The sequence below is a fragment of the Aquila chrysaetos genome, chromosome 6 (assembly GCF_900496995.4).
Source record: "Aquila chrysaetos chrysaetos chromosome 6, bAquChr1.4, whole genome shotgun sequence".
NCBI classification, from domain to species: domain Eukaryota; kingdom Metazoa; phylum Chordata; class Aves; order Accipitriformes; family Accipitridae; genus Aquila; species Aquila chrysaetos.
In genome coordinates this window covers 48,135,710-48,159,299 of record NC_044009.1, presented here as the reverse complement: position 1 = coordinate 48,159,299, position 23,590 = coordinate 48,135,710, and the positions used below count along the sequence as shown (strand labels likewise).

At 33.9% G+C, this 23,590-nt stretch overlaps 1 protein-coding gene across 8 annotated transcripts in view; it reads left to right on the top strand.

Annotated features, from left to right (window-relative positions):
- LRP1B (LDL receptor related protein 1B) overlaps nt 1–23,590 on the top strand; it is a 759,343-nt gene that overhangs the window by 532,403 nt on the left and 203,350 nt on the right. For all 8 annotated transcript variants that reach the window (XM_030018329.2, XM_030018325.2, XM_030018333.2 and 5 more), the window contains 5 exons: nt 711–938; nt 3,505–3,679; nt 3,983–4,077; nt 9,675–9,824; nt 22,503–22,643. In XM_030018329.2, coding sequence (XP_029874189.1) covers nt 711–938; nt 3,505–3,679; nt 3,983–4,077; nt 9,675–9,824; nt 22,503–22,643 — 789 coding nt within the window. The remainder of the gene's footprint in view (nt 1–710; nt 939–3,504; nt 3,680–3,982; nt 4,078–9,674; nt 9,825–22,502; nt 22,644–23,590) is intronic.

Sequence of the window (23,590 nt, the reverse complement as noted above, 5' to 3'; positions counted from 1 at the left end):
CCTTGTACTACATTACTCTTTTCAGTGTTGATTAATAATGTTTTGGAAATAAAAAAAAATATTTTGTTGTAATAAACGTATTGTGGGGAAAAAAGTTACCTTTTCTGTTCATTCACAGACATTTGCTCCAATAATTTAGACTTTTGATATAAAAAAAAGAGTTCTGTTTTGCCTTTAATGTATCACCCTTTTTCACCAGTGAATGTCTAAATTAGAACAATCAACGTGTTCTTTTTCTTCCACCTATTTGCCTTTCACTACTTACACATACATTGTGGAATTCCTCCTGAGTTTTGTTGATTGCAAAAACTTCCCGGTTACAGTGATACTCTGTTCCCCTGAGATACTAAATGTTAATATCTGCTATGATTGGCATTTGAAACAATATTTTTTTGGTTGGAATAAGTGGGGTAAAATTTTTAAAATATAATTTTTAACATTCTTCCTTAGACATTCACAAGACCATATTGATTTAGTGGTGTAGTAACATCATGTCCAGCATCCAGAATTAATATATTTTTCCTGTGATTTTTATGCTCTGTAACATACTTTATTTCTCAAGTGTCACTAGGCTGCAGGTTTTCTGGAGATGTTCAATTACTCATATAAACCTTATTTATGCATCTGTAAAGTGATCTTAAATGACTTGGACTTCTTGTTAGCGATGTTCGGAAGAGAATGAAGAGTGACGTTTTCCTTTTTTCTAACAGAAAGAAAGAAATTTCTTCTTTATGCAAGGCGTTCAGAAATAAGAGGGGTGGACATAGAGAACCCGTACTTCAACTTCATCACAGCCTTCACTGTTCCTGACATTGATGACGTGACGGTCATAGATTTTGATGCTGTTGAAGAACGCTTATACTGGACTGATGTGAAAACACAGACCATCAAGCGTGCCTTCATTAATGGGACTGGCTTAGAAACCATTATTTCAAGAGGTAAATAGCATAACATTGAAGTAAAAATAATTCATTATAGGTAACTGTGTGTTATAAGCATGCTAAAATATGAGCATGCAAGTTCTTGTTACGTGTACCTCTCACTAGTATTGGATAATTGATCTAAAACATAAGAAAGCACAATTTTGTTTAGGATTTTAGGTCATTTTATTGATTCATAATTAATTTTTATTTAAATAAATTGGGATGTAATTGGGATGTAATAAACATTGCTGTTATACAAGATTGAAGTGTGTAGTAAACAATGGAAATAGTGTCTTCTGGGGAACGTAGAAAGAATAAAGATGAAAAGCAGAAAAATAACAGTATCCCGACATAGCTTTGCATTGAAGAATTTAATGTAGATTTTGTATGTCCTTTGGCTATCTGTGCTGACCTAGCAAGGAAATTAGCTCCATCGGAGTTATTTTTTCTCCAGTCCATGTAGATCTTTTGGCTTTGGCACCATTGGTGAAGCACACAATATGATAGCTTTGTAATTTTGGTGATACTGGTGTTATGCACGTACCTGTTGCCTTCTTGCAGCACGTCATGTTCAAACTGAGTGCCATCAGGCTGTTTGCAGTAATTGAATGCAAAGAGGAAGTGGAGTCTTTTGATTCTGTGTCTGAATCCTGCATACGTTTGTTCTGTCATTGCTGCTTCAGTTATTTATAATACTACAATTCAGGTTTTCCTTTTTACTGAGCTTTTTCATTATAGGTAGGTTGCTTACAGCAGTAAAAGGAAACTTAAAATATTGCAAATGGAAAATCATGGCTGGCACTTTTTTCTGCAGTTGGCGCCTTCATTGTTCCGACACTTCTGCCCTCCTGGCAGCACATGATGTTCTTCTATTTTATAATATACCTACCTGCTTGAAAACAGGGAAACTGTCTGACAGGGACTATCTGGAGGCAAATTTTGCAAACTTTGGTTTCTCAACTTTTAAATATATGTTTGAAAGGGAAGAGGAGAAAAGAAATAACTTCTTAAGATCAGACCTTTTCTGATTTTGAGAACAAATAAGAAAAAAAAACCCAAATACTTCTTAAGTTGATTATTTGGGAACTTCGGAAAATTAATTAAAGCTCTGCCCCTGGTGTAGCTTTAGAAGAAATTAGTTCTGTATTAGCATATTTTGGGAAATCATTGGACAACTATGGCAATATCCCCACTTGGCTATGTAGATTGATGGAATTTATTTTGTATGGGTATCTTTATTTTTCCACTACTATCTCAGAGACAACTTTATTAACAATTGCAGAGGTTTTTCAGTACCAGTAATGAGGACAAGGTTTAGAGTGCCTTTTAGAGCTCTTCTTTACATCTTGAATTGAGGTGCTCAAAACAGAAAGAGTTGGTTTTTTAAATAGTAGTACAATAAAAACGTTGTTTACTGTATAAAATATATAGTGAAAAATCACAAAACTTGTCAAGAAACTTAATAAAACTTAAAGAAACATACTATGTATGAGTGTTTCTGTTTATCAACGTTCTTTCATGTTCTTTTTATTATGGTAGCTTCTGTGGTGGAGGTTTTGGGGTTTTTTTTGTGCCAGATGTAACTTAATATACATAAAATTTGCAAAATTACAATGTTCTGGCACATCAAAACATTATAAAGACTACTTATTTTGTGTAAATTATCTCATTTGCTTACAGTTATATTTTTATACTTCTTATAAGAACATAAGAAGATTTGTAAGCACATACTAGTGGGATTCTTGTTGGATGAATTCTTATGCCAGTGTCATAAAGATGCCAAAGTCGTACTTTAATCTTTTTAAGAGTATAAAATGCTTGTTTTCTAGTTTCTCCAACAAAAACACCCAAAAAGGCAGAGGATCAGTTTAAAATGGGTCAAGGCTATGTATTTGGTATCCTTTGTTGCATTCTCTAAAGTTGGCAAACTTTCTAATGTCCAATCGCTGTTTGACCTTATGTATATGCAAGCCAGTCCACAGCCACATCCATGTTAGTTTGTCAATGACAAAGTAAGTTAACAAACTTTGTTAAGTTGACAAAGAGATAGTGTACAAACTGTGAACTATAATGAAATCATTAAATCACCCTTGGCCTGTTTCCTTGTCTACAAAGATGCTGTCCAGTATGAACCATTGCTATGCCAAGCGGCATGTTGGTATCTTGATCTTGAGCAGTGGTTTTATACCCAGCATTTAAGGCAGATATTAACATACATTAACTTTTTTTTTTTTTTTAATCCCTTGCTAAGGAAGACTATCACATACAAAACTGCAAAAATTCAGTGTCTGTCTGATAATTATTTTTGGACAATAGGTTTTATGCTAATTTCTAAAGAAGTATTTATGGAGGATTTCCTAAATCTTCAGTGGAATTTTCATGTTCTTCTTGCAAGTGTATCAGGCCCAAGAAGAAAAATAATGATTATTAATTCTTGGCAACTATTTTATAAATACTTCTGAATAGAATATTGCACAATATTGTTAACAAACTGTAGAAGAAGTTGGTTTGGTTTTTTCCTGCAATACTGAGCATAATCCAGAAGGAAAATAAAAAGAACAACTGCTTTCACTTTTTGCAGATATTCAGAGTATCAGAGGTCTTGCAGTGGATTGGATATCACGTAATTTATATTGGATTAGCTCAGAATTTGATGAAACACAAATTAATGTGGCACATTTAGATGGTTCCTTGAAAACCTCAATCATCCACGGAATCGATAAACCCCAATGTCTTGCAGTTCACCCAGTAAAAGGGTAAGATATCTGTGGTTTTAATAAATAAACTATGGTAAAGGTCATCAGAAGATTTCTTCTTTGTTCAGATTTTAAGTTTGCCCATTCTGTTTTCTTTCAAACTTAAATGCATGCGTTTGAAAGATTTTGCTGAGAATTTCTGAACTGAGTACTGCTTCCCTACCAAAGCTTACTGTTGATTAAATCATGTAATTATTTGTATCTTTTGCCTGCTTCTAAACTTACAAATGTTTTCACTACTGATGCATTAAAAATACTGTGTACACAAAGCAACATTTTAAATATGTTCACTTTTTTCTTCAGTAAGCTCTACTGGATGGATGGTAACACAATTAACATGGCAAACATGGATGGCAGCAACAGCAAAATACTCTTTCAGAATCAAAAAGATCCTGTTGGTAAATACCATTTTTCCTGTTTCTGTTTTTATAGTGCCTTATTGTGGACGTTATCTTGAAACACTATTTAAGTATACCATAATGTTTTTCATATACTATATAACAGTGATAAGAACTGTCATAAAGACGTGAAAAACACTGATGTGCTCTTGTGTTTCTCAGTTTAAGCTATTTTTGGCACATTCTAATTGAAATCTACTGTAATGGGTTAAGTATAGTATTATTAACTTCTAGAATTACAGTAGACTGAAGGTAAAGGAGAACCCATCTGAATTTCTCAATCTTTAGATCATGGGTAAAAAAATGTAGATAGCAGGGTTTTAATAAATTACGGGTTTATGTGAGAGGATACTTTGACTGGAAATGTAGAACCTTCCTCACCAGAATCCCAGCTGCATGATCAAAAGATAATTTGGCTCTTAACTTTTCCTTTCACATACAGAAAAGAGCAACAGTTGAAGCATACGTTGCATATAATGACTTAGCCTCAATTTTAGTATTTGTGAATTAATATAGTTGATGATAAATTGTGGCTTTTTTTTTTTTTTTTTTTAAAGCTCTTTCTATATGTACTAGTTATTTATTTATTTTTGGTTCAGGTCTCTTTTTGTAATTTCATTTTTTAGAGAGTTAAAGTGGTTATGTCAATTGTTTTTGCCTTATTAATAGGCTATCAGTAAAATGATTACATTTTAAAGCATTTAGGGGTTTTCATAACTGAATGCATTAAGCAAGCAGAAGCAAAAATAACTTAAATTGTTAAATAATTCAATAAATTTGACATAAGAGCAACACAACATGCATTTTTAGACCCTAAATTAAAAAAAATTTTGTAGAAATTATTTGGTAATTGTTTTGTTGTTAACTTGATTTTCTATCTATCCACTTGAAGAGACAGTTATCTATTTATCTGGAGAAAAAAAGAGTGGTAAACCCACTAATTTTAAGGTGAAACATAAACACATTTAATAATATTACAACTATATTAAAAAGTAAGGCTGTGTGCAACATTTTGCACTGAATATCCTGTGATCATAGGTCACAAGGTCCTAAATTGCAGTCCTTATGGTTTCTGTCATTGACTTTGTTCTGAGTAGCAGTAAAGCCACTGAACCAAATACATGGTAGAACGGTAAGTACTCCTTTTTTTTTTTTTTTTTTTTTTTTTTTTCCCCTCCTTCCTGTAAATATATCAGTACTGTCAAAGGCTGCATGTGCAAATCCATGTGGGTTTTGTGATGTTTTTCTTCATGGACATGTACAGTCTCACTGGTATCAGATGGAATATTCATGCAGTTAAACATACCTGTAAGCCCTGTAGGAATGACGATTGTGACATAATTTTTTTTACTTCACCACAGAGCTGTGAGGCAATTCATTTTCTTTCTGCATCATTGGATTAATTTTTAACACCTTTAGGATCTGATAAGAATTACTTGATATAGGTTATATTCCACATTGAAGGCTCTTATTGCATAATAATGAGATCTATCACATAAGAAGGAGAACAAAGAGATTTAATTGTTTTTTCCTTCCTCTTGGAATTCTAAAAGCATGCTAAATCATAAAATATGTAAAGTGTAGAATATGTAGTATAAAAGAGTGTAGAGAGAGATATATATGTATGTATGTATGTAAAGGGAAAACAAAGCTTGCACCTGTCTATTCCTGAAAAACTTTTTAATTGGTAGACATCTCGGCTCAGTTTTATTGTCAGTTAGGATAGACATGAAAACAGATTCTGTTGCATGTCTGAGGAAAAATGATCTGATACACTATAGATAAAACAAGTATTAAATTTCCAATATCAAACTCTAAATTCAAATATATGAAGATGCCTGTTTTAGTGGTTTAAATTACTCTTACCATTAGCATAAGACATTCCCATGCTAAGAACAAGAAAACACTGCTGAAGAGCCAGAGAGTAGCAGTCTTAAAACTTTAATTTAATGTTTCATTTCTAACTGAGAAACTGTCTTTCTCTGTAAGTGAAACCTCAGTTCATGCAGTGCTAATTTTGAGTATTTGGGGAGTGAGGTGAATGATCTGGTAAGTGAGTTCACAGATGGATTACTGAAAAAAGACAAATATATGGCTTATTAAGAGTTGGATATACTGATAATTGGTATTTAGTTTTCTTGAGACATAATTTCAGAACTCGAGGAATGAGAGAAAGTTTTCCAATCTGTGACCTGAAGTATGCTGATGGATTTTTTTTTTCCTCAATTTGAGTTCTGTCAAAACAAGGAGACTATTTTAATTAAAATATTTTGTATTAACACCAAGAGTATGTCATTGGAAATTTTGGAAACTGATAATCTTAGGACGACAGATTGTGTCTCTTATTTTTATCTTAACTAGTACATACTAGATACGAGTTGCTAGTCCATTCTGCAGTTCTAAAAGGCTCAAATACTGACACATATAGGTCAGTTGAAAAAGGAACTAGTTACTGGAGTTCCATTAAACTGCATTCTTAGGGATTCGGAATTAGTGCTTACTTTTATACTTCGTGAGGCAGATCATTTGATCATTGGTGTCTTGAACTTATTTTCAGTTAAGCAGTTGTTTGTTATAAAACTCTAAAAATACAAATCATGCATCCATTGGATTGTTTTTAAGGAAATGGCTATTATTAAATTGTAGAGTATTTTATTAAGTTGTAGAGTATTGTATTCTTAGTAAGTTTTGAAATAGCTTGGATAAATAACCTTTTAAAACATACTGGATCACTCTCAGCTCTATTCAAAGGACTCCATAATTAGAGGGGGAGGCGGTGTTGTTGGGGTTTTGGGTTTTGGGGGGTTTTTTTCTGTTTTGGGGGGGGGGGGGGGGGGGGGGCGTAAATAGAGTTTAATCCTTTCTTCTGAACAAACTTAGAGTTTCTGTTTTGCTTATGATTATAGTACAGCCCTGTTTGCTGGTTTGTTGTTCTTGTTTCATTTCCTTGGCTGACTCTCTACTTGACTATCCTTTGCTTATTTGTTCTTCCTTTTGAATATATAGCATAATCTACAAACAAAATTGTTGCACATGTGAACCAAAAATCTTCTTGAGACTTGTTTTTTTAAAAAAAGTTATTTCTTAATTATGTATGTGTGTTTAGCAGAGAAATAAACCTAAGGATTTCCTAATTTTAAGCACTGTTTTTTCACCTGAAATGTAATCAGCCATAAACTGTTTAAAAAAATCTTTCTTAAGTCACTAAGGTGGGAAATGTGAACAAAAATTCCAAACACTGTTCCTATAATTCATCTGAGCTTGTAATAGCAGTGTCCAACATTTGATTGATTTAGGTAGTAAGAATTAATCCCGCCTTTAATGTTCTTGGAACACAGTTTCCTTAAGCTTCCACTGCTTTTTAGAGAACATCTCCACAGGTAAAAATACATTAGAGGAACATACATCACTTAAATAATAAGTATAGGAAAAATGCTGTCAAGAGTCATTTCCTTGAACTTCAGGGATGCACCAAATTAAAATATCAAACTTGATTTTCTAGTAGTGGAAGATAAGATGTCATTGCATATATGGCTTTAGGATTGAAACCTCTGTGTATGAATTGCTGGAATAACCTTTGTGATATACTTTTAAAATAGCAGCGTATTTCTGGAAATTTGAGTAAGAAAATTGGAAAATGCATGTGAAAACAGTGATGGCCTAAGTCATGGTAATATATTTTTTTAAACACAACAGATTTCTCCTAGATCAATATTTTACAATCCACATGTTCAGGTTGACTTTGGCAGCTGGGACATAAAGTGTAAGCCAGTCACCCACTCTAGACTGCATCATGAATATCTGTGATGCTTATGGCTAGTGAGTCACCTATTTTCTTTAGTAAAAACAGGACAATGCCTAAAAAACTAAATAAACATTCTCTGCCTACGTTAGAAATAATATGTTTTCGCAAAGGTTGATAACAGGTGGAATAACCCAATAGGAAAATTCTTTGGGAAGAAAAATGTTGGTAGGCTTGGGTAGAAGGAAATAGGAATGTTATTTCTGTCAGTTGCTGCTGTGTAATTGGAATACCCATATGTAGAAACACCAGTTTAATATCTGAAGAAGTAGAAAACCTGACAAGATAAGATTGTAATTGCTCTGTAGATTGCATTCACAGCAACCCCGTAAATAGATTTGTCTAGATGAAGTCAGTGAACAGCTGACTGGTAGCAGTCAGGAGTTATGGAGATTAGCAAATGCTATGCGTCTCAGAGTAAGGAAACCTTTATACTTGTGTATTACCTTTGTAACCCATAGTAAGGTCCATCCATATTGCCAGGAAAGTTTCCTGTGCTAGGCCTAAGTACTGTAAGTGCTGCTTATCTCCATGGTCTGTGGCACTGTCTTTTTGCTTTGAGCAATGCTTGTTGTACAAGCATGAAGACACATATTTGCAGAGAGATGCTGCAAGAACAATCTCTCCTGAAGGCACTAGTTGGTATCCTTATCCTCTCTTGAGCGTGTGTTTTTTTTTCTTCTGGGTGATACGCTTGCAGAGAGGGGAAAAAATATCAGTAACTGTAAAAGAACAGGAAAGCTTTTTTCAAAAGCTTAGCAAGTGGACACCTTTTGGCCTACTATGTCAAGTGTGCATAAAGAATTAGTTGCATGATGCCAGCTGTAAGTACTGCAGCACATGGCACTGCTTTCTCCCATCAGGATTTTGAAAATAGATCTGGCTTTCCACAAGCAATTTACAGGACGGAAGAATAGTACTGTACAATATGTAGAGGTTGACCTATGCAGTGAAATACAGTATTTCTTGGCAACTTGCTGCTGGATAACTAAGATGAATTCTGGGAAAAGTCTAGTACCAAAGCAAATTATTATGGCATGTATTGTCACTATGCCAAGCGTATTTCACTGTGGAAAATCTCCTGTTACAATTACTTGAACATTTTTCAAGGATTATAGAAGTCTGAAATATATTCTCTCTTAGTTCTTTGCTCTTACTTCCAGAAAGTTGTATGCTCTGTTCATTTAGTAGGTTATTTTGCAAGTATTTTTATTTCTACAGTTCTCTTGCTTCTAACTCCAAAGAACTGATCGTGAGGTCAGTTCACTATGAAGCAAAATTAAAATTAATACTATAAATTTATTGAGAATTTGTATTAGGTTTTGGTAGCTCAGCATTCTAAGCAGAGGGCTGTGCATGTAGAGAGAGAACAGACTTTTTATAGTTCTGAATCACACAAAGTAGCTTGTTTTCTAAGTCTTCATGTATTCATAGTTTTAGAATATAAATGATGGCTTCTGGTTCACATTCACTAGTAGTTAATGGCCTTGCTGAGGACCTCAGTTCATTCAAGTAATTGTTCATTGCCAGATAATGCTCTTTCATCAGTCAGTCACTAATTGATTTCTGTAGATGTTGGGAGAAATAAAAGGCAGAAATCTTTTTAAAAGCATGGGTTTTTTCACTATAAATGGTCAAGTTTCTTTGGTTTTCTCAGTTTGACTGGATGAGTGGATAGATAACATAATTGAGTGTATATATATTTCTTAAATACATTTTTATTATGAAAACAGCTTAACACTAAATGTATATTATCTGTTAAAACCACAGTTAAAGTTGTATACGTTAATTACAGGTTTATCAATAGATTATGGGGAGAACAAACTTTACTGGATCAGTTCAGGAAATGGAACCATAAATAGATGCAACTTGGATGGTGGTAATCTTGAAATAATAGAATCAATGAAAGAAGACTTAACAAAAGCCACAGCTTTAACCATTATGGGTAAGTTCAGGGGTAATAACTTAGTTTTTAAATGATTGGAAGCTAATTAATAATGAAATAGCAAAAGCTCAGAGAAGCTATTGTTGTTTTTATGCAAATAATACATACAATACATTCACTAGTAAGACTGTTTTGTTTGTGAAAAAAGTTTGTTTCATTGAACAGACAATTTACCATCTATATTACAAGTATATGTTTCTAAATATAGTCTTGCATGTATACATATGCACAGGATGAAGGTAACAAACTGATGGCTTATATTTACTTGTAAAGCATATTGGAAGGATGTGTGTTATGCTCTTTATTACAGAGAATTATCTATGACTTGTTTCTTCTGCTGCTCACTTCTTTCTACTGTCTTAGTTCAGAATAGCCCTAGTTTGTTGGATTGGCTTGCACTTTGTGAAGATTTCTTTAGGTTATGAATTGATGAATGATGATTCTGTTTGTTATACTTTGCACATTAGAAATGTTTAGAATGTTCAAAAACATGTAAATTATCAAAAAAAAAAAAGGAAGAATGGTAACATAAGGAAAAATTCCTAAAAAATTCAAGAAGTCTTTAAGTTGCAGATTGCTGAATATTATGAGAATATTCTTTGAATTGACTTGTTTCTCATATGCATCTTCAGCTCTTGACCCTTGCTGGAGCTAGGATACAATGTGTTAAGAAATTCCAGTCTGACTCAGAAGTAGTGTTTATATTATTCTAGAGATAACTTTAGAGCTTTCCATATTTCCTCCAAATGCTTTGCTGACCTCTGTTCTAGTTCAATTAAAAATTATTTATATTTATCTTGCATGTTCCAAAAAAAGTTCAGTTGATAAGTAGACTTTTGTTGGGATAGTTGACTCATCAACTGCCTGAGTCTTTTTATAAAGTATTTTATTTGATTGGTTAATTGTATAATGTACATATAGATGGTGTGCTTGTGAAAGTTATGCTAAGTGAACTCCAAAGACATTATGCACACGGTGTAAATTAAGTCATATTTTAAAGTACTAACTGCTAAAATAGTTTTATTATACACATATTTGGCCAGTATTGAACTGTAAATGCTGTCAAAATCTGCTGGAGAGGGGATGCTTTTATTATGCATTCATAAACAAAAGCAAGTTCTGTGTCAGAAGGAGTCATGAATGTTAATATAGACAAATTGTCTTTCGTTGATTTGATTGTGACTAGAAATAGAATGAATAGATGACCTTTACTTTAGGGAGCTATTGGAAGTCTTTAATATGACATGTTGTAAAGAGTATTTGTTCATACTGTCATTGAGATGTCTGTGGTATCAAGTCTTCGTTTGTGATTCACGGAAGCTACAGCAGTGATGATCCATCTGGGATATTGAATAAAGAGTTGATAGCTATAATTTAAAGAAGTGTTTCATGCTTGTTTGGGTGAAAGTAGTTGAATTTTTGCAGGTGTGGAGATGAAAGAATTTCTGCCGCATAGTTTTTAAACATATATACATCTAATATTCCTAGTTTGGGATGCTTTGTTTTTATGGTTGATGACAATTCTTCCTACTCAAAATTGGTAAACAAAACTTACAATATGTTCGGGTTTTTCTATTTGTTTTGCTTTTGGGTTTTGTCTTTGTTTTGGAGCCATAGTTGTGATAAACTGCAATATGACGTTGCAGTATGATTCCATATAAAAATCTGTTGGAGAAAAGTGCAAGCAAATACAGTTTTATAAACAGTACTGTATGTGCTGATTGAAAAACATGAAGTTTCTGTATTCATTTGTCCTGTATGTTTTTGTATTGTGGAACATACTGTAGCAACATAAATGCCATCTATTTTCCTGAAGTGCTGGTAGCTTTACATCAGCTTCTTATAGTCAGGCTTTCGTGCATGTAAAACGGATCAGAACGGAAAATCGAATGCGATACGAAGCAAGATAAGAGATCTGTACTTGATAAATGATCATAACTAATATTATATAAATAAAGAAGAATTAATAATTTTTTCTAACATAAGATTTAACATGCTAGTCTATGAAAATTTAGTACTCCTGTTGATCTGTTTACCTACAAGCTTAATAGGAAGTTATAGCAGGTGAATCACAGTAATTACAATGTTTATTGCATAATTTTTGGTCCATTTCATAAATTTTCTTGACTGCTTTTATCTAAAACCGCAGTAAACACATAAAAACCAACATGAGCTGGAATGTTTGTATAGACAGTCTTTTGCACAGAAAACTAACAGATCTTCTGACAGTTTCCAGTGGGTTTTGCTGTCTTATAGTTTATGTTCCAGAAGATTTTTCAGAACTATAAAAACCTAATGACAGAGGCTTGGCCCAAGACCGATTTCTTTCTTGCTTTGGTAATCTCTGTGCTGTTCTGCTATCTCTGCGTTGTCTTGATCTTTGATTCTGTTAATTTCAAAATGGGAAAAGAAATGAGAAGCAGTTAGGCACTCCATGGTTATGTACTGTGGTAAGAACTCAATAAATAATGCTAGCTAAGTCAGTAAAGTTTTGTTTTGCTTTTTAATATAGCTTATAGAGTAGTTCAGACCTTCACCAGGCAATGACGAATGGCACTCTCCTTTAGTACTACTCCTCCTCAATCTCCTCATTGTTTGTACTTCATTGCTTTCAATCCCTCTATTTTAGTGTTGCAGTTTAGCCATCGTAAACTGTTTGGAAGTTACCACTACTGTTTCAGATGTTTACTGTTGTTTAGTCCTTTCCAGGCTCTGTTTAACATTTTCCTACTATTATATCTTTTAGTGGGAGCATATAGAAGGTAATGATAAGACATGAAAAAAAGAATGTTAGCAAACAAGTTTGTGCCAAAGTGACTCTCAGGTTTATCCTTGAGGGAAATAGAAACAAGTTATATAATTCACATTTTTCTGTATTTTGTTCCTTCATTTCTTGGTTTTCTACTCAGTAGTGTCAGTCATCTTTCTTTTTGCATATGCTGAGCTCCAAAATTCCTAGTCTTTTGGTGCCTGCTTTTGCTACATCTTTTTGAGCATGATATAGATGGGATGAAAATTATATTTCATTTGAAACTAAAGCATTTTAATATATGCAAAATTACTATTTTTTCCATGCCCTTAAGCAAAGAAAAAAATATTTTTGCTGTTGCCATTCTGTATTACAAAGATGTTACTATAAATCCATGATGAAGTCACATTTGCTTTTCCCACTTTTTCTTCAAATACACATTTACTATGTGAAATGTCAGTGCATGCAACGTCAGCCATTTTTAGTTAATTTACCGTTCAAAAATGTGTGTGATAGCTTTGTTTAGTCTGTTTATTGTCTTGCATTTGGTCAATGGTAACTTTCTTCTGCTACTATGTTAACTGTTTGTTTTATTTTGTTCAAAAACCTCTGAAGTCTCTTCTGGTCTTTCAGAAGCTTATCTAATGCACAGCATCCTATGCCTTGCGTAATTTTCAACACCTACTACTGACACCATTTACAAGTTGGTAACAAAAATGTCCACTGTTTTGGAAACTCAGGATGTTCTATATGAGAGAATCTCTGATTTTCATATATGGTACAGCAATACTCTTTTCACGTTAAGAAAATGCTTCCTATGCTTAAGGTTGGAGGTTAAGTTATCATATTCAGTATCTGATTTTAGCAGTTTTCCTGATAGCCCATGTCTGAGTGTGATCAAATTATTTAGATGTACTTGGAATTCTGCATGAAGTCTCATTTCCTGCTTTCCACGTTACTTAATGAAAATGGTTGCTTGACTGTAACTGAAACTGGTTGGAAATTTACCTTTGTGGTAAGAACTGTATGTATTTTGAGATTGGTAAGCAGAGTCATTATATTACAAGATTTGAATTACAAAGGAACTTGCAGCAATAGCTGATGTATTTCCAAACTGGCGTATTCTTTCTTGAATGATATATGACTCTGAATGATAAACTGAGCATTGCTAGAAAAAGTATTGATTAGTTACTGTAAGTTTGTAGCTGAAAAGAAAAAGATATTGAAGGCTCCTGTCAGCAGTTCTGGTGGAGGTATTTGATTGGATTTTGTATCAGGTCCTCACAGAAATACAGTTTACACAAAATCACAAAATTCAGCTAGTTTCACTATAAAATAGGAATATGATGTAGATTGTGTAGATTGTATAATGAGGATATAATTTATTGTGCATTGGTGATATTTTTTTTAAATACTTGTGGTAGAAACCTCAAAGAAAATATGCCATGATGCTAAGTAGTAGCCTTTTTCTAGTTGTTGTTTACTAGTATAAAATAGACTAACTTCATGTAGTGAATGATTCTATGTACAAGTGCTATTTCTGGTGAAATTCATGTAAAAAAAATTCAATCAGCAATACAACAAAATCAGGCATATATAATAGCTTTTCAATGGGAGTGCAGATATTAGAACAATGTCTTTTGAACACAAACTATATGTAATACAGCCATCAAGGTGTATTATCAAACAATCAAAATAGAAAGTAACAATTATAATATTTCATTTTAGACAAAAATGTGGGTTGATATTGCCAGAATATATTCATGCTGCCATTTACTTTCATTACGTGGTTAAATGATATATTGGTTATTTGATTTTTGTTTAATCCAAAATAAAGTTTCAAAAATAACACTAGAATACATTTCTAGTAACAAAAATGGTGGGAGCTGTGACTTTGCTGGATGTAATTGCGAAGTGAAAGGGGCTGCTTAGATCAGGAAACTTCAAATACATACACCTTAATTTTCCAAGTCATCAGTCTTCTAATTGCCGTAACACCATTCATTACATTAGCATTAATATATGAAATATATCTAGGCAATTTGCCCAGTTCTAAGTACAGTACATAGTTGTCTTCCATAAATACTCAAACCACCATTAATGAAAACTAATGGCCCATCAAAATTTGCATTCAGAGTACTGCTTGAAATCTCCAAAGGACTGTCCACAATGCTAGTGTAGCAATTTTTGGCATTTGAAATTGCTGTTTCCCAATATGTTGCTGCACTTGATGCTAATTACCCAACAAAATAGATAAATACAACAATTTTAATGTATATTATAACCCAGTTTCAGCAGCAAGATTGTAATTAGTGCTCGAATAACACTCTTGTTAGCATAATCAAGCAAATAAATCATTTAACTTGTGTGATATTTAAAGGTTTCAAATAGCGTTATTTCTTCCCTAGTGTGCGAAAGCAAGTTGTCTTTATGCTAAAGTCAAGTGCTTTTCTAAAATCTAGTATGTTTTAAAATTAATATAGAAATAGATAAATTCATCCTAATACTAGAAATAGCAGATGAAGTATGTACTAAGAGAATATAATAGTAATGCAGACGTAAATAGTCCAAAATTTTGCTTTACAATTATGGTCAAAAATAGCTATGTAACACGGTGGGTTTTTTTGGTATGAGACTGTGTTATGCTGTATATCGGTCACCCGGTAGTTTCTGAACAATTAAAACCTGTATTCTTTAGGTCTTAAGGCATAACTGGCCAGCTGTGACCAGTTCATGTTTTTTGGCAGGTAGTCATATGAGGTTTGACCTCAAGATGTCTGTACTTCAGAATTTGTGCGTTGTTTTTTTGGTTTGGTTTTGCTAATGGTTTTGTTTGGTTTTTGTTTGGGTTTGTTTTGTTTTGTTTGGGGTTTTTTGTAAATATACCTGAAATGTCAGGATTTGCATGAGCTTCACCTTACTTAAATTTTCAGGTTGTCTTTCTCATTTAACTCCCCACACTGTATCCATATCTCTTTCTAAAAGTTGTGGTGCACCATATGAATCCTCCAAGTAAGAGAAGAATAAGTACTAGTTCAGTAAGATTCTGTAAGTTATATTTTTAATTGAATGTTTATCCAGGTGACACATTAACAAAGATGGAAGAGGAAGATAAAAGAATCATTATGAAGCATATTTTGAGTTTTCACTTGTGATTTATTGTGATTTTTCCTTTTTTAATGGTATAGGTGGCATAGGAGACTAGTCAACCTCTGTGTTCACAGTCAAGTACTTTGAGGACTAGTAATGAGTTTATGCTGTGATGATTTCTGTTTCTTGTGTTGTGAAGGGAGGGAAAGAAGAACTTCATGATCTGATATGTCTGACTATTGATGGAAATTGTCTAGATACTGTTAACGGTATATGAGAGCAGCAATAGTCTCAGTAGCTCAGTAAGCAAAAAAGGCACATGATGGAACATTCAGTTGGTAATGTAGAAATGGTTTGGATCTATGTTAATACTAAAAGGGAGAAAGGAAACTATTTGTGGTGTGGGTAATGGTAATTGAACTTCTTGATTAAACACATGCCATTCCTTCTTCTCTTGGTGAAAGAATATGCAAAGTTGGTTATTTGGGGTTTTTGTTTGTTTCCTTTCCCTAAAAAAGCAGCCAGGTCAGCAGATTGCAATTTTGGGAGGCTGTTGAAACCATAGCCAAGCATGACTTTTTGCACAAAATACTAAAGAAATGCCTTAAAGAGTTTGCTTCTTTGAAGTAAATGATACAAAGCACCAAAACTGTATGTGTTTTTCTTCCTTTCTGTACTCCAGCCTTAGAAAAAAATATTTTATCAATGGGTTTGTGTCCTGGTTTCAGCTGGGATAGAGTTAATTGTCTTCCTAGTAGCTGGTATAGTGTTATGTTTTGGATTTAGTATGAGAAAAATGTTGATAACACACTGATGTTTTCAGTTGTTTCTAAGCAGTGCTTAGACTAAGTCAAGGATTTTTCAGCTTCTCATGCCCAGCCAGCGAGAAGGCTGGAGGGGCACAAGAAGTTGGGAGGGGACAGAGCCAGGACAGCTGACCCAAACTGGCCAGCGGGGTATTCCATGCCATGTGATGTCATGCCCAGTATATAAACTGGGGGGAGTTGGCTCGGGGGGATCACTGCTCGGGAACTAACTGGGCATCGGTCAGCGAGTGGTGAGCAATTGCATTGTGCATCACTTGTTTTGGTATATTCCAATCCTTTTATTATTACTATTGTCATTTTATTAGTGTTATTATTATTATTATTAGTTTCTTCTTTTCTGTTCTATTAAATTGTTCTTATCTCAACCCATGAGTTTTACTATTTTTTTTCTGATTGTCTCCCCTATCCCACTGGGTGGGAGGGAAGTGAGTGAGCGGCTGTGTGGTGCTTAGTTGCTGGCTGGGGTTAAACGACAACAGTCTGGATATGTAAAACAGTAAGTTCTAGTATACTATGCACAATACAGCAGTCATTACCAAAATTCTTTAATGGGCCACTCAAATTCGTGGTCAAATAGAGGATTTGAAGACTGAAATCACTTCGTCACAAAAAATCGTTTCATTGAAAAAGTTAGCCTAAACCTTTAGGATAAATAATTCATTATTGTGGGTCATAATCTCACAGGAATAAAAGAAAAAGAAGTCAAATTCCCATGATTTCACTTATGGATTATATCCAGTCACTTCTATATTTTTTTTCCTGCATCTGTCTTTTTGTTATAAGTCACACCATCACAATTGAGCACAGGAATTTCTTGTTCTAAGGATGGTCTGTTAAAAGCATCAGATATGTACTATTGTTCATTTAACAGATTGATATCGCAGGGTGATCTTTTCACTCAGTCAATTCTAGCACCTTCGCATGCATAGGATTGTAGGTTTCCTTTAAATTTTACACGGGTGTCACTGGGGAGTTCCATTTGTCTCTCTGAGTCTTCAGAATATTTTCATTCTTTAGATTGTTGTCTCATCATATACCTGTGAAGACTACTGAGTAAATGCCTTTTTTCCTTGATATTTTAAGAGTTTATTTTCTTTTGGGCAGTAACTTTTTACAGTTACTGTAATGGAAATTATTTTTCAGATCTGCAGCTTTCATCATGAAACACTAAACTGTCTAGCTCTATAAATTAGTTATTTAAATGTTAAAACTGCAGCACAGGCAACAATTCATTTAGCTGAAAAAATGAACTAGAAATGAAGTTAATACACAATATTTGTTGGAAAGGCAGTGTTTCTGAAGTTTAAAAGTTTTTTCTATCTAGGGTTTTACTTCGGGTTCATCTACAGTAATAACTTTTTCTGTCTGAAATGAAAATGCTGATGAAGTTAAACTCACAATTATACAGACTCGCCCCATTTAATTATTTCATTTAAGATGTTTGAAAGATAGATAACTTTGAAGAAAAAAAGGAAATGTTTGTCCATTTTCATCATGTAGAATGTTGCTGTGAGATTGTATTTCACAGTAATTGATACTTTAAAAGTAGTCATGAGTGAAGTGTTAAGTCACTGCAGATCAGTAGTTTGTTAGTAACCTAAGCATGTGGTACTGTCCATATACTGCCATTTACATTGTTCCAGTTTAAAAATACACACGAAAAACTGAAGACAAAGTTGAATTCAAATGTTGTTGTATTTTCTTTTCCTTTTTCTGTTGTTTTCCTTTTCATGGTTAAATTTAACATTCACACAAAAACTACTTTGTGTTGCCCTTGAGACTATTGCTCAAATCTAGTTCTGAGGTAATATGGTATTAAAATGTTAGATAGTTCAATTTGTTTAAAATAGTTACTTCTCCAAAAGGCTGAGAGCAGAGGGGAGTTGCTTGCACTTATTTTTATACCATTTTGTTGACTCAGAGAATATAACAGAGATGGGACAATGAAACCTTGTTTCTTTACAGAGACTTCCTAGGCGGCTAGTATCAGAACTACATTTTATTTGATTGATTCAATTTTGCTAACAAAATAGCTTCAATTTCTTTATAGTACAGGAATATAGGAAAAATATAGGAAAAATATAGGTTGTGGATCCTCAGAAGTATAATTTTAAATTCATGACATAAAAATCCGTAACTTCTTTTCTGAAATGGTGAGCTACAGAGTGTTAGCCTGTCACTAAGGTGAATGACTTGACTAAGTCAAGAGAAACTGATGACCTGCAATGAGTTGGAAGGAGGTCATTGTACTGTTTAAGTCTTGTGAGGGGAGTAAGGACTCAGGTGGGGTGTTTTGGCATTCAAAGAAACAGAAACAGACACTGAAACGTGTTATGGAATGTGGAACTTGCCAACCTGGAACACTGAGGCCATCTCATCATACACCTTTGTGTAATCTAGAGACAGCGAGGACTTACGTGTTAAGGACTTGAAATCAGAAGATTGGCTATGGTTTCTGTGTCAGTGTTTGGCCATCACTTTACTGAAGTTTGAATTTGATATCAAAGCTGTTTAAAATTACATTCTGATGCGTTGGGAGGTAGAGCCTGTTTTTCTTTTTTTTTGTGATTTCTTAGTTATTGATTGTAATTTGTTTTTAATGAAAAATGTGTTTTAGCATTACAAGCAATTTTCTTCACTTGTGAAAATTAATTTCTTCCCTAGAGTAAAGTCAGTAGAATTTCCATATATAACTAGGCTTTTTAATTTAGGATTTTCTACGGAAGTAGCCTGAAATCAGCAGTTGTTGCAGCAAAAGTGGAACTAGTGAAGACTGCTTTCATGTCTCCTGAATCTTAATAACACAGTACCTTCAGCTTCTCTCTATAACCTTCTCTCCAAAATATCTCCAGTGCAGTACCCCACATCTTTCATCCTAAGACCTCACCCAAGTTTCTCTCCTGCTCTTCTGCGCAACAGATGTGTCTACTGCAAGCACTTGTAGAGTCTTACCCCATTCACAGTTCCACAGTTCGCTATCACAATATTCCATTTTCCTCACGTATTCCTTAAATTTCTCCTCTTTTTTCTCTCCATTCCCCATCTTCTCTGTGTCAAAACAAAGCACAGGCTGTGCCACTCTGGAGCTACACATGAAGTGATATACTGGCCAGCACACGTGCTGCGTGGCCATCTGGCTGCCAGCAAACTGAAGGGATTCAACCAGTCAATCATTCCGCTATTTTTCATTATACTGGGGCTCAGTCAGACAAGATTTTGTATGGGGTGGCTTCTGAGTTCGTCAAGGAAGTATGGCATATGCGTGTTCTTGGTTTCACTTCAAAAGGAGATCTGTATTTTGACAAAGGTTGTGTTAGCTCTGTGCATTGATTTTTCCTAAGGTTTTATATAGTTATCAAAAAGTAGCGGAAGTATCTCGTGCCTTTGCCGTGAACAGTAGAATACAGGATGTTGTTGCTCCCGTTACATTTGATAGAAATAGCTGGCAGTGCTTTGCATTGGATTTGTTTATCTACAGCTAGAAATATCAGGAAGTTCTTCACTGAAATAATGCTTTTGTGCAATGTCTGAAGGATGGCATTAAGAGTTAGCATTGGCTAAGTGTTTTCTGTGTGTTCGGTATGCTCTGTGTTTCAGTCTCACCCAGACAGGAAAGGACTGATTTGCTTTGCTTCCAGCAACCATTGAGACTGATGAATAATGGGAACAAGATGTCTGAAATTAATTATGATAAAAATGAAAAGATTATGTTATAAGGGAAACAGCTGAAGGACTTGGCATTGGTTAGGTAAGGAGCTCTTCACTGTGAACATTCAGTCGCTATGAGTTAGCTGAGTCCTTGTTTTGGAAGCAAGTTTAAGTTCTCAAGTGTTTAGTCTATTAAAATTAGACAGTAAGCATCATTACTGTGTTTATTATTCTTTGGGATTTGACAAAATTTGCTTGCATTTCAGAAATACACTTTTGCATTTTCAGTGCATTCTTTAGTTTCCTCTAAACTGAACCATCACCATGTACCTCGTGGAAGATATTTATGTAGAAGATGTTAGTTTGCATTAAACAAATGATTCCACCTTGAGCATGCAATGCTGGTGCCTGCATACGTGAAATTTAAAAGTTGGGGGTTTTTCTCTCTTGGCACATGGCTAGTCACAAAAGCATGTCATGGCTGATTTCGGTACCCTGATTCTCAAGTTGTGATAGTCTCAGATGTGATATAAGGGTGAGCAGTCCTTGGCCACCCCTGATTTATGACATTTGACTATAGTCCGTGACGGTATGGCCGTTATGAGTAGCGGTGCCATACTACAGAGCTTTTCTGTCGTCACCCCAGTGTCTTTATTGAAACACCAACGGGATGTAGCTGTTGTAGAAAGCAGATCTATGATCTTGATGTCATCCTTCAGAGCTACAGTAAAGCTAATAAATGTGGCCTTTTATATGCATATGGGTATAAAGAAATACCAAGAGAGTTAAGGGCATTTCTAGCGTTCTTCTGATTTCCCCTCATTTTAACCTATTCTGTCTTCCAAGCCTTAGCGATAGGGAATACAATTGTCTGAGAGCTGCTGTGAAGGTTTTCAAAAGTGTATATTTAATATTCTTTTCTTCTCTTTGCATTATTTCTTCTTGCTGTGTTTCCTGATAGGTGGTCTTTGCTTTTTCTTTTTGCATTGTGGTTGTTGTGACTTACTTTATACGCCATTTGTACAATATCAAGTGATGGCATGAAACATGAAATATTCAAAACTTGGTAGAAATGCCACGCCAGTACTGGTTTGTGGAAAAGTAGTAAAGATTATTACCTTAAAGAAATTGTAAACCATCAACACTGAGGCATGTTACTAGCTTTCATTAGATGAATAAAAGACTAACAAGCTCTTTAACTGAAGAGGCTCTTTCATTAATTCCAGCAGGTAATGAGTCAAAGTCTCAAAATGACAAACTGATAACACTGATTAGTGCTGTATATTTCTGAACAAAACTAAAGCAATCCCTAATGTTGATATTTAAATTATGTTAATGGGGCTTCAAAAATAATATTTTCCTGAGGTGATGTAAGTGAAATGAAGTAGAGAATGTGGATCTCATGTATACCTTTCAGTTTCTTGAAATTTCTTTTAAATTGCTTGTCTTCATACACTGTTGTTTAAATTGTTATGAAGATTATCTTTACATTAATACTGTAATTTGTATCTAAATTTCTTTTTAAATGAAAATTTACATTCCACAGTAACCAATATGGCCACAGCAATATGATCAAACTCAGTGTTTCTATCCGCATGTTGCTTAGAATCCTGTCTGAATTTAAGTGAAATCTTTATGACTAAAGTCACCTGAAATCCAACCCTTGAAAAATGTTACCTGTACTGTGATTGCGCATCAATTGAGAATTCTCTCTCCTAAATTTTTCACAAGTCCTTCATACTGTGATTCAAGTATTCTGCATGTGTGGATTGACAAGGATGGTTTGAAGTTTTATGCTACTATGTGCATAGCATGTCTCTTTTTTTCTGTTATTTTAAAATCTTGTGTAAATTATAATGGAAAAGTTACTATCAATGTAAGTTGCTAATTTCAATAACTTATTTAAGACAGTAACGAGATTCTTAATTATTTTTTATGGTAGTTGTCGTACTTCTTAATTTGAACACTCAGGTGAACATTCAAGTAATGAAAACGTGGAACCAGAGTTCCTGTCATCTCTACGTACATAGTGAATGGATATAGCAAAGTTTGAGAACAAACCCTGTGTTGTAGTAGTACGTAATCTGCGAATAAGGTTTTGTAACTTTCAGGTATAAATTGGGCATAATTCAGTTTTTCCACTTAAAAATGTGTGAAAACCTATCACCTAAAGAGAAAAAAGTAAATTTATACATCCAAAATTTCTATTTTTAAAATTAAAAAAGCTACTTTATTTATTCTTTGAGCAATTTTCCTTAAAAGTGATCTGAGAATTGACCTCAAAAACTTTTTCCCACCTTAAGTTTCAAACATAGATAATTTCATAGTGATCCTCTTAATTTTTGAAACTTGGAAATTTTACAGATAAAAAGCTTTGGTGGGCAGACCAGAACTTAGCTCAGATTGGTACCTGTAACAAAAAAGATGGAAGAAACCCAACTGTCCTGCGAAACAAAACTTCAGGTGTTGTACATATGAAAGTGTATGATAAAGCGACACAGCAAGGTATGTTAAATTTTAAGCATGTTTAACCAACTTTTAGATTGCATAGTATCTTTTCCCTTCTTATTCTCCAAACGTGGCTAGAACAAAATAATAGGTATTTCATTGTAATTCAGTGATAAAATGCTATAAATTATTTTGTTATTGACTAAATTACTGAATATAATAGGATAATTGATTCAGCATATCTGCCTGATATATTTTAATTTATTAGGTGTTTTCTGAATTTTACACTATAGTGAAATTTGATGTTCTTTTAGAGAATCTAAGTTTAAAAGTTTTAGTAAAAAAAAAATCAGTTAATGTGTGAACCTCATCTCAAATTATTGACATTTTGAGTACATGAAGTATTATGAGAGAATTCATTAATATTCTTCACTATCTATTTGTTTTAAGACAGTTTAATTAATCTAAATTGACAGAAGTGACAGTAGTATAAATCAAAAGTGAGACAGCAGAAAAAAGGGTGAATGTTGCTAATACTGCCAAAACTTAGTTGGCAAAGTGGGAGCTAAGATAATATGAAAAAATGTAATTTGGGGTCATGCACACAGTTTTATGAATTTGGAGATCAGAGATGAAAACATTTGGGAGATTCTTTAGAAGGAGATTATTTCTGATTCCAGCTACTGAAAGGGGTGAGGATGGGATCTACATGAAACAAATTATTTCATTTTGCGGAGAAGCTTCCAAAAGAACACAGGATGGTTTACTACAATAAGTAGTCTATGTACGGAGTACATTAATTCAGTTCCATATTGAGCACTTCTGGGAACACTTGCCATTTTTCCTGATCTAGGAAACATCTAAGGTGATTCGCCAGCCTGGCCCTTAGTTTTAAATGTGGTGGAACAGTAAGTAATAAAAATTTAGGCACTCAGTAATGTTTCTGTCATTTTAAAATGCTTGCACTCCCTACGATGGAGACATACAGATAGCTCATGAGTGCC